At 48.8% G+C, this 12143-nt stretch overlaps 1 protein-coding gene across 9 annotated transcripts in view; it reads right to left on the reverse strand.

Annotated features, from left to right (window-relative positions):
* patj (PATJ crumbs cell polarity complex component) overlaps window positions 1–12143 on the reverse strand; it is a 220670-nt gene that overhangs the window by 173439 nt on the left and 35088 nt on the right. For all 9 annotated transcript variants that reach the window (XM_042321981.1, XM_042321982.1, XM_042321983.1 and 6 more), the window contains exons 16-18: window positions 11857–12033; window positions 11688–11759; window positions 11281–11490 (exon numbers count right to left, since the gene is read on the reverse strand). In XM_042321981.1, coding sequence (XP_042177915.1) covers window positions 11281–11490; window positions 11688–11759; window positions 11857–12033 — 459 coding nt within the window. The remainder of the gene's footprint in view (window positions 1–11280; window positions 11491–11687; window positions 11760–11856; window positions 12034–12143) is intronic.

Here is a 12143-nt window from a genome sequence, read left to right on the forward strand (position 1 = left end):
TTGTCCAGCTCTGGAGTTTCAGCCAAGCGTGTTTCACCTCGCTTCGCCTCGCCCCCATTACACACACAAACATGCTCACAAAACACAGACGCGCGCACACACTCGTCATACAGGCCCGGTGATGTCAGCAGAGTGGCTCTTAAAGTAGGGGGAGCGAGAGAGACGGGCCCAACGTCCAAGCCTGTCAGCTTGAAATAAGATAGTCATTCCTTATTTATGTTTCTGCTCAAGTGTGGAGGAGATTTAAGGCTCTAATAAAATTGGGTCTCACCGGGTTGAAGGGGTGTCGGGGGGTGATTCTGGTAAAGGGAACAGCTGCTCTCCATGTAACAACCTTGAGGTCAGTTCTTACCCAAAAGAATGTGGCTCTGGCCAAAAGTAGAGCACTATGTAGGGAATAGGGTGCCATTTGTGATGTAATAAATGACAACTCCAGCAGTGGGCTTATGGCGTTGGGTCGCGCACTATGACTGTCCCTTTTCTCTGCAGTAAAAGTTGTTACCAGACAATGTGTGCTACATTACAGAAAGTTTTTACTGTGTACATAACAATGCCACAAGACTTCATGACGCCATAAACTACTCGAGGCGAATACTTTCGGTTCCTGATCGAACAGAGAACATTTTAGGGCCAACAGTTTGAGCTTACTCCCAAACAATCGGCTATTATTCATAGTTGGCTATCACAGACCCATTGGACTTGAAAACCGCTTATTTGTGTTGTCAAAATAGGGCCCCACAGGAGAAGACTGCTTTATATTGGGTGGTCTGACTACTACGGATCTTAGACACTAGAGATCTTTCACTGACAGCAGGAAATGAGCGTGATCGGGCAAGTGTAATAATCTTATAATCTCAGTAACAAGGAGAGCAACCAGAACTCTTCCAACAGAGAGCAACCCTTTACACAACCCCAACTGTGGTTTGCATTGTATGGGGGAATAACTCACCCCTTCCTTAATCTTCCCCCAGCCAAGACCTGCTAGTTAGCCATGTTAGCTTGTGGCTGTAGAGAGGGCTCCAGGACTACCGGCAATAGGCCAAGGCTGTTGCTGTGTGCCAGGCCTTGTGGTGGGGCGGTATGGCGTCAGACTAACAGACAGTCCATCTGGAACTACCAACGTCCAGTCATCTGTCTGCTCCACTACTATTCTGCCAGTCTGTCTGCATGAGTGACGCTTCAGCTCCTCTGCAAATCACCCTCAACGCAATTCCTGGAACTCTTGCTCTCACCATCCATCTGCCTTGCCCCCCCCCCTCCCCTCTCCATCCATCTGCCTTCCTCCATCCACTCCTCTCTCTCTCCATCCATGTGCCTTCCTCCACCCCCTCTATTAATATGCCTGCCTTCCTCCACCCCTCTCTCCATCCATCTGCCTTCCCCCATCTCTCTCCCCATCTTCTCTCCATCCATCCATCGCCTTCCTAAATCCCCCTCCATCTCATCCATCCCCCACTCTCTCCATCCATCTGCCATCCTCCACCCCCTCTCTCCATCAATCTGCCTTCCTCCACCCCCTCTCTCCATCAATCTGCCTTCCCCCATCTCTCTCCATCCAGTCGCCTTCCTAAATCTCCCCTCCCTCCATCTGCCTTCCTCCACCCCCTCTCTCCATCAATCTGCCTTCCTCCACCCCCTCTCTCCATCCATCTGCCTTCCCCCATCTCTCTCCATCCAGTCGCCTTCCTAAATCCCCCTCCATCTCATCCATCTCATCCATCTGCCCCCCATCTCTCTCCATCCATCTGCCTTCCTCCACCCTCTCTCTCCATCCATCTGCCTTCCTCCACCCCTCTCTCTCCATCCATCTGCCTTCCTCCACCCTCTCTCCATCCAGTCGCCTTCCTAAATCACCCCTCCCTCCATCCACCTCCCTCCATCTCATCCATCTGCCTTCCTCCACCTCTCTCCCCACCTCTCCATCCACCTTCCTCCATCTGCCTTCCTCCACCCCCACTCTCTCCATCCACCTCCCTCCATCTCATCCATCTGCCTTCCTCCACCCCCACTCTCTCCATCCATCTGCCTTCCTCCACCCCCTACTCTCTCCATCCGTCTGCCTTCCTCCAACACCCTACTCTCCATCCGTCTGCCTTCCTCCACCCCCCTCTCTCCATCCGTCTGCCTTCCTCCACCCCTCTCTCTCCATCCGTCTGCCTTCCTCCACCCCCCCTCTCTCCATCTGTCTGCCTTCCTCCACCCCCTCTCTCCATCCGTCTGCCTTCCTCCCCCCCTCTCTCTCCATCCGTCTGCCTTCCTCCACCCCCTCTCTCATCATCCGTCTGCCTTCCTCCACCCCCTCTCTCTCCATCCAGTTGCCTTCCTAAATCCCCCTCCCTCCATCTCATCCGTCTGCCTTCCTCCACACCCCCTCTCTCCATCCGTCTGCCTTCCTCCACCCCCTCTCTCTCCATCCGTCTGCCTTCCTCCACCCCCTCTCTCCATCCGTCTGCCTTCCTCCACCCCTCTCTCTCCATCCGTCTGCCTTCCTCCACCCCCTCTCTCTCCATCCGTCTGCCTTCTCCACCCCCTCCTCCTCCATCCCCCTCTCTCTCCATCCGTCTGCCTTCCTCCACCCCCTCTCTCTCCATCCGTCTGCCTTCCTCCACCCCCTCTCTCTCCATCCGTCTGCCTTCATCTCCATCCATCCCCCTCTCTCTCCATCCGTCTGCCTTCCTCCACCCCTCTCTCTCCATCCATCTGCCTTCCTCCACCCCCCCCTCTCTCCATCCGTCTGCCTTCCTCCACCCCCTCTCTCCATCCGTCTGCCTTCCTCCACCCCCCTCTCTCCATCCGTCTGCCTTCCTCCACCCCCCCTCTCTCTCCATCCGTCTGCCTTCCTCCACCCCCCTCTCTCTCCATCCAGTTGCCTTCCTAAATCTCCCCCTTCCCTCCATCTCATCCGTCTGCCTTCCTCCACACCCTCTCTCTCCATCCGTCTGCCTTCCTCCCCCCCTCTCTCTCCATCCGTCTGCCTTCCTCCACCCCTCTCTCTCCATCCGTCTGCCTTCCTCCACCCCCTCTCTCCATCCGTCTGCCTTCCATCCAGTCTGCCTTCCCCCCTCTCTCTCCATCCAGTTGCCTTCCTAAATCTCTCTCCCCGTTTTCCCTCCATCTCATCCGTCTGCCTTCCTCCACACCCCTCTCTCCATCCGTCTGCCTTCCTCCATCCCCCCCTCTCTCTCCATCCGTCTGCCTTCCTCCACCCCCTCTCTCCATCCGTCTGCCTTCCTCCACCCCCTCTCTCTCCATCCGTCTGCCTTCCTCCACCCCCTCTCTCTCCATCCGTCTGCCTTCCTCTCCCCCCCTCTCTCTCCATCCATCTGCCTTCCTCCACCCCCTCTCTCCATCCGTCTGCCTTCCTCCACCCCCTCTCTCCATCCATCTGCCTTCCTCCACCCCCTCTCTCCATCCGTCTGCCTTCCTCCACCCCCTCTCTCCATCCATCTGCCTTCCTCCACCCCCTCTCTCTCCATCCGTCTGCCTTCCTCCACCCCCTCTCTCCATCCATCTGCCTTCCTCCACCCCCTCTCTCCATCCGTCTGCCTTCCTCCACCCCTCTCTCCATCCATCTGCCTTTCCCCCACCCCCTCTCTCCATCCATCTGCCTTCCTCCACCCCCCTCTCCATCCATCTGCCTTCCCCCATCGCTCCCCATCCAGTCGCCTTCCTAAATCCCCCATCCCTTCATCCGCCTTTCTCCATCTCATCCATCTGCCTTCCTCCACCCCCCTCTCTCCATCCATCTGCCTTCCTCCATCCATCTGCCTTCATCCACCCCCTCTCGCTCTCCATACATCCATCCATCTCCCCACCCTCGCTCTCCATCCATCTACCCCCTCCCTCTCTCTACATCCACCCCCTCCCTCTCTCTACATCCATCTGCCTTCCTCCACCCCCCCTCTCTCTATCACGCTCTCTCCATCCATCTCTTTGACTCTCTACCTCGCTCTTACTCATCCATCTCAGCCGGACTGTCTCTCTGGGTTTGTTTTTTGTTCCCTCCGTGGTTGGTCTCTGGAGGAGAACGAAGAGTTTGAAACGGGCTGAGAATCTCAGGTTGGTATGTGGTGGATGACTAAGCCACAAGCAGTGACTGAGACAAGATTAGCGGAACGGCTAGCTAGGATACCAGTTAACCCTTTCACTGCAGTGCTTGGCAAGATTGTTTACATTCGAGTCCTTTAGCAGACGCTCTTACTCAGAGCAACTTACAGTCAAGTGCATTCATCTTAAGATCACTAGGTGGGACAACCGCATATCACAGTGATAGTAAGTCCATTTTCCCTCAATAAAAGTTATTAGCAAAGTCAGGGGTAGTAAGAGGGGAATAAAGTCAAGTGAGAATGTTGTTTGAGATGAAACCTTTTGCTTCAAAGTCCTAATTTATTTATCCCTTATTTTACCAGGGGGGGGGTTGCTAAACATACAAATATTTTTTTTTAAGTGAGTCGGTTTGTGTCAATGAACGCATTTTGACATGCATATTTGGACATGATATGTAGGGGTCTATAGTGACCGGTGGTAGTTGACCTAATGTATTCAAGTATTTATGGGATGTCTACATACGCAGTAAATCTTAGTGCGGAGTGTTCCAGTACAACACACTGGCCCAGATGCAGCATGGTCAATGCAGGTCTGACAAAGGCTGTAAATTAACTCTCTTACACAGACTGCAATTGCACAGACACACACACACACACATGCACCTCGTCCTTTAACATCCCCGCTATGTGTATGCTGGGAACCTGTGTCATACCGACAGTCGCACTAAATAACAGAGCAGGTGCCTCTAACCACAGGTCCAGGATCAGATCTAATCCTCCTACTAAAAAAGGTTAAAGTTAGGCTTTTGGGGCTTGCTTATCTGATCCTAGGACCTTGAGCATGACCAACACCGCGCAGACTGCTGTTCATCGTTGCAGTGTGTGACGTAGCTCTCCAGTCAACAACGTGCTTTAATGTCCACCGTCATCCAATTCAATCCAACTTGCTCAGCTATTTACCAGTGGGCCCCTCACTTAAATAACATTTCTTTGATCGGATCCTACCGTAGCTACAGACAACGGAATAAATAAGTAATAACAAATAAATACATTCCAGAGAATGATTTATGCTTCTCGGCTAAATCGTTGCCTGGCCAAACTAAACGCTCTATTGATGTGCAGGTGAGGCTATTTTTCTAGTGCCCGGCGAAAATTATAAATGGATTCCATTTCAGACGGAGTTTTCCGCTTCTTATTTCTCACAGTGAATTATTTTGGCCATGTAGGTAATGTATATTTGTCCCCGCATCGGGAACGTAACCTAATACACTGTCTCACACACTGTGATTTATATAGAGACAAGGAAAACTGAACAAACCATTGGTTTAGGGAGGTCTGAGGTACATTTATTATGTCTGTGGCACCCTACTCCCTATGTAGCTCACGATTTTTGACTAGGGGCCATAGGGCTCAGGCGAAAAGTAGTGCACTATATAGGGAACAGGGTGCCATTCTGAGACATTTGACTGTGGTCACAGCCTACAAGGAGAGGAAACTTAAGTCTTATTTCACTTTTTTGGAAATGGTTTACAAAAGTTAACTTTAGACATGTCTCCATTGTATACTAGAGGTGAACAGGCCAATGAGGACAAGCAGTTGTTTCGGCTCAAATACAGTAGTGTGTGTGAAAGGTTATCAAAACACTAAGCTACCCTTTGATCCCTGTTGGACCTAGTGACACTGAACACACACACACACACACACACACACACACACACACACACACGACACACATAGGGTCCTCAATCAAGATCCTTTACAGAGAAAGAAATCCTACGAATTCATGGATTACGCCAGCTTTCTTCAAACTCTCTCCGGGGAGAATAAAAGAAGAATTGCTTTTAAATGGCTGGAGCGTACGAACAGCTGGGTTAAACCTGATCCCACTGAAGTGAAACTAAGCCAGGGTCCACCCCACCAAAAGACAGTTTGAAAACCACAAAAAGTCAGCATTCATCTCCATTAAGGGGTGCCGGAGATGGGAGACACACAGGAGATACCGACAGCCCACCCCCACCCAATCATTAGCCCCCCTCGCCCATCACTCATAATGACGGCCGTCACGCGTCTCACATATAAAAACCCGCTTGCTGTCGCAGTTACATGAATACTAGTGTGACAGTCTGATTCGGGTCGTGCAGCTCTTCCCGGCGGGATGTTCCTAGTTAATGACCCCGAGAGCGTGCGGCTGCTGTCGCTGGCCGTGTTGTAACGCCATATGATATGATGTCGTCCATTTCATACATGTAAATAATGAAGTGATGTATAGCATAACTAGCGACAGTGACCGCCGAGGCGGTCTGCTTCAGTTCTGGGAAACCAGAGGGGTATACTACAGAGCATGATCAATTAGTTAGCTATCTAACTTTGATACGCAAAAATAAAAACTATTGTTTTTGGGGGTAAATTAAATAAGCTAAACATTTATCTTTTTTTGTTTTGTTTGCCGATTCAATTAGACAATGCTGATTCAATTAGACAATGCTGATTCAATTAGACAATGCTGATTCAATTAGACAATGCTGATTCAATTAGACAATGCTGATTCAATTAGACAATGCTGATTCAATTAGACAATGCTGATTCAATTAGACAATGCTGATTCAATTAGACAATGCTGATTCAATTAGACAATGCTGATTCAATTAGACAATGCCGATTTCAAGCCTACATTTTTTTGTATAAAAAAATTAAAAAACAGAATATTTAGGCAAGTTAGCTGGCTAACTCTGATCCGGCTTTGTAGCATAACCCTCTGGTCTGAACCCTTGGATACATTACTTGAAAAATGAAAAGAGGAGAGAAGGAACAGACACTGTCTAAACAAGGGAGTACACAGCTCCGATTCTAGAAGGACCACGGTCCTGCTGGTCTCCATCCTTTTCCCTGCTCTACCTGAAGAACCAGGTGTGTGTACTCTCCTGCCAATCAGTAACATTGATAGATCAAACACGGGCCGTTTATAAATGTAAACCAGTAGTACTACAAAACTTTATTATTAGTAACTATACGATTGTCCTATGGGTGTTTTGAATGTATCGTGCTGTATATTTCTTGAGATAGTGCATGTGGACTGTTGACCCCAGCATTCACTTAGCAGCCAGCCAGCCAGGGCATGCAGTACAGAAGACTAGCGCCCAGAGTATGTCTACAGGCAGTAGCGATGCAGACTGAATAGTGCACTGGATCCCATTCAGTCTCATCAGCCCAAAGCCTCTACCGGAGACACGTAGGTGCGCCCCCCGCAAAAAATCAATTCACTCTCGCCCAGGGCAGACTGCCTCGGCTTGTAGCGAGAGACGGATTAGAAGAGAGAGTGAAAGAGAGACAGAGAGCGATAAGGCAAGACAGACACTTACTTCAACTATGTAGCAGTGGTACGATAACACTTATGTTCTTTTCTATGGCCAAAACTCCCTCTCATTCCTATTCGTTATGGTGGGAACTAAAAACAATTAATTATTTAATAAGTATATGCAGTGATGTGGTAGCTTATCTTAGAATCATGTGAACCACCACTTTGGGCCTGTTCTTAAACCAAATGACCACTTCTCTTTCTATTCCCCTCACCTATACATTAGCGGTCCACTTTCCCGCACGGTAGCGCTGGGCGATTGGTGCTTTTTGAGGTTGGTTCGATTTCAGGTTCGATAATTTAAAATAGAAATAGGTTTTAGGATAAAAAGTTTTAAAAAATGTAACCTTTATATGCGCTATGCATTATTTGAGTTGAATGCTGTAATGCAGAACAAAACAATTAATACAAGTCCCATGATGGTAGTGACCGCCCAGTACTGCTTATCACTTAATCACCATCACAGTATGCCTTATTTGTTGACTTCATTATTTCATTCCAAGTCATCTCATCTCTATAGAGCTGCTGTCGGACAAAATTCCTATTTTGTAGGTCTTCAAAGTAAATAAGGCATACATTTATGACTGCTGAATACCAACTATCAAATCACTTAGATCATGTATTTTCAGGAAGAGATAGCGGCACTCTACATCCCCTTACAATCTCATAATCTTCTCCTTTCCGTAGCAGTCGTTAAAGAGAACACAGACCGGACAAGTAGATGTGCAATTGATTATGGTCATTGTAGTTCATTACCCCATTGTATGCGCTAAACTATGTCAAATATTGATCTGTTGGAAACTACAACTCCCTACTACATTACACAGTTCACGCTGGATCTGATTTACCTCGAGAAACTTTGCGATTTGCGCATTAAGCTCCCAGAAAAAAAAGAACATGGAATTCAAGTAATTGAACAGATGTCAAGACAACAGTCTAAAAAAAAAAAAACATTTCCAAAACGTTGGTTAAATAGCTCAGCACTAGCGCACATATACACAAACATCGGCACTTTCAGACAGACAGGCAGGCAGGCAGAGTGGTATCGAGAGTGAGGGCTCAGCTGGCCGATATAGGGATGGAGGAGAGGGAGAGAAGGATAGGAAGTGAATAAGGTCCTAGAGGTGAAGCTATGCCTATATTTAAGGATTTAAGGCCCTAGGATACAGTTACGCTGAAACACAAGGGGGCTTATAGCTTAGGGTTACTTCCGTAACCCCGGTTCTCTGATAATAGAGTTGGATGTCTCACATTGGGATTCGCTGATAGACAGATCACAACTGGGAAGGCCCAATCACACAATGTCTGGTGAAGACAGACAGGTCGAGTGGCAAATTAGGGGAGCCCCTCCCTCGTTATAAGGCACCACTCGCCCCCCCACTGGTCATTTTCAGGCACATCTCTTCCTTGCGCTCTTGCGAGCTGGGAAATGCAGCGATGAGACATCTCACTCTATCAAAGAACCGGGGTTACTGAAGTAACCATAAGTTCTATTTCAAATAGTCATTCCATTTCTCACAACGGGATGTGGCCAACTCCCGTATCGCAGACATGCTCAAAAAATTATTTGATCATATTACTCCAGTGCTATAGCCTCCCTAAACTGGCTTCCTGTTAAGGCAAGGGGTGATTTCAAGGTTTTACTGCTAACCTAAAAAGCATTACATGGGTTTGCTCCTACCCATCTTTCTGATTTGGTCCTGCCGTACATACGTACGCTACGGTCACAAGACGCAGGCCTCCTTACTGTCCCTAGAATTTCTAAGCAAACAGCTGGAGGCAGGGCTTTCTCCTGTAGAGCTCCATTTTTATGGAATGGTCTGCCTACCCATGTGAGAGACGCAGACTCGGTCTCAACCTTTAGGTCTTTACAGAAGACTCATCTCTTCAGTGGGTCATATGATAGAGTGTAGTCTGGCCCAGGAGTGTGAAGGTGAACGGAAAGGCTCTGGAGCAATGAAACCGCCCTTGCTGTTTCTGCCTGGCCGGTTCCCCTATTTCCACTGGGATTCTCTGCCTCTAAACCTATTACAGGGGCTGAGTCACTGGCTTACTGGTGCTCTTTCATGCCATCCCTAGGAGGGGTGCGTCACTTGAGTGGGTTGAGTCACTGACGTGATCTTCCTGTCTGGGTTGGCGCCCCCCTTGGGTTGTGCCGTGGTGGAGATCTTTGTGGGCTATACTCGGCCTTGTCTCAGGCTGCTCCAGTTTCAACTGTTCTGCCTGCGGCTACGGAATCCTGACCTGTTCACCGGACGTGCTACCTGTCCCAGACCTGCTGTTTTCAACTCTCTAGCGATAGCAGGAGTGGTAGAGATAATCTTAACTTTTTATGGCTGCAGGGGCAGTATTGAATAGCTTGGATGAAAGGTGCCCATATCAAAATGGCCTGCTCCTCAGTCCTAGTTGCTAATATTTGCATATTATTATTATTATTAGTATTGGATAGAAAACACTGACGTTTCTAAAACTGTTTGAATGATGTCTGAGTACAACAGAACTCATATTGGCAGGCAAAATCCTGAGTTGAAATCAAAACAGGAAGTCAGAAAAAAATAAGTGTTTAGTAAAAAATAGAGGGGGGGAAAAAGCAGCAGTGAAATAACAGTAGCGAGTCTATATACAGGGGGTACCGGTACAGAGTCAATGTGCAGGGGAACCGGTTAGTCGAGGTAACTGAGGTAAATATGTACATGTAGGTAGAGTTAAAGTGCCTATGCGTCGATATACAGAGTCTGGGGTTTCTTCCCTTGCCTTTGAGAGAGCTTATTGGCCAGTTCTTTGTTTCACACCGGAGGCACATTTTTATTATATTTATATTAACAGTATGTTTTAATTACGTTTTGTTATAATGAAAAGATGACTTATCAAGGACACTTGGTAATCAGGTTTTGAATGAACAGCACCCAAAGATCTAATGTAGTGATCCTAGTGCATTTACAGTTCTAATGTGCATACTGCCTGTGGTTAGGGCCTTATTAATTACAGTTCATATTCTCTCCAGTCACAGTGAAACACACCGCAGCTGGGTGCCTGGCTCTGATGGGTGTGATGTCTGGGTTTGGCCCGGCTCCAGGTAACACCGCGGCACCTTGCCAAGCCCAACTACAGACCGTTTCATTTTGTTGTCCTCAACCCGATGGCTTGTGACACTGCCATGCACGTTTCACTTCCCTTCTGTGATCGGACGACAGGTGAAAAGAGACTTTTAGAGACTTTTACTCAAGTAGTATTTTACAGGGTGACTCACTTTTACTAGTCATTTTCTATTAAGGTATCTAACTTTTACTCAAGTATGACAATTGAGTACTTTATCCACCACTGGGCTTTGGTCTGGGTCGTATTCATTAGGCACCGAAGGGAAGAAGAAAAACAAACGGTGAGAGAATACAAAGGCGTGGTCCAATAATATAACGCTTGTTTTCGGTTTCTGTTGCACAACGCTGTGCTACCGTGTGCTCTAATGAATACAACCTAGGATTTACTTTGCTTTAGCCCACTCCTTCCAAAGCCCACTCCGGTCACAGATGGGACCTCAAACAGTCCCTTGGAGCTCGCACCCTCACCGGTGCTCATCCGCCCTTCATCACCCGAAGCCTCGTCATTAATTAATCTATCAATTTTTCTGCAGAGCCCTTTGCAGGGGTCACCGATGTTGGTATGGAGATCAGGCTCTCATGTTCTCCCTTCTACAGTTCACATTCCTTCCCAAATTAAAGGAAGAGAGGGAGAGCTGACAGTAGAGAGGAGTTAGGGGAGGGAGGAGAGGGAAAGGGGAGAAAGAACCAGGAAAGAAAGAGAGAAGAGGAGGTACAGTTGGAGAGATGTAGAGAGAAGAGGAGTGCGAGGGGCTGAGAAGGTACAGCGGCAACTCCCTACCTGGTAGTCTAGGATGCTGAAGCCCAGGCCTCTCTCTCCCTTCTCCAGCTCCAACAACTGAATGTCCGCGGACCACAGAGCCAGTTCTCCCTCTTCATCCTCCTCCTCTTCCCCTCTCCTCCCCTGCTGCATCTCCTCCTGGTGGCTGGGGTACGTGGGCGCTGGCTCCTCCGGCTCCTCATCCGACACCTCCTGCAGGGTCACGTGGTCCTGGTGGGTGGACGAGAGGATACACACATTTTGACACCATAATGTCAGCTTCAGGAACATGATATGGTGTGCAGAGCATCGTGGGTATTGTAGTGCTACAACAGTGACGCCAACCTATCCTGGTCTCTGTCATTGTCTATGAGTCGTACGATACAGCATGAGTCAGCATTTTGAGGAGAAGTTACGAAGTAGCCTACCGGAAGTTGTTCACTGTCATTGTCCCGGAGGTAGGCCTGACTTATCAACACAGAGGACAGCTTGGTTTCAAGCTAGATTAGAAGAACACAGGAGGACAAAGACTATCATTTGTGTGTGTGTTGAGTTGGGAGTGTGTGTGAGTGTTCCTGTGTATGTGTGCGTGCTGACCTCAGACAAGCTGGCGGCAGGGCTGGGCGACCGCCACTCGTCTTGGCGGTCTGGTTGATAGTCCGAGTCGTCCTCTGTCAGGTGTCTGCAGCACACCAGGGTGAAGGGAGGGGGAACCTCACGCAGGAACGCCACCGCCTCGCGCCTCGACTTACCGTACAGCTGCACCCCGTTCACCTGGACACACACACACACACACACAACCTTTCCTAAGTAAACGTGCATTGTACATGATATTCACTTAAGATGGCACACACACACACCTCGCAATAGGCAGACACACAGAG

Source organism: Oncorhynchus tshawytscha, linkage group LG05, assembly GCF_018296145.1.
Source record: "Oncorhynchus tshawytscha isolate Ot180627B linkage group LG05, Otsh_v2.0, whole genome shotgun sequence".
Classification (NCBI taxonomy): Eukaryota; Metazoa; Chordata; class Actinopteri; order Salmoniformes; family Salmonidae; genus Oncorhynchus; species Oncorhynchus tshawytscha.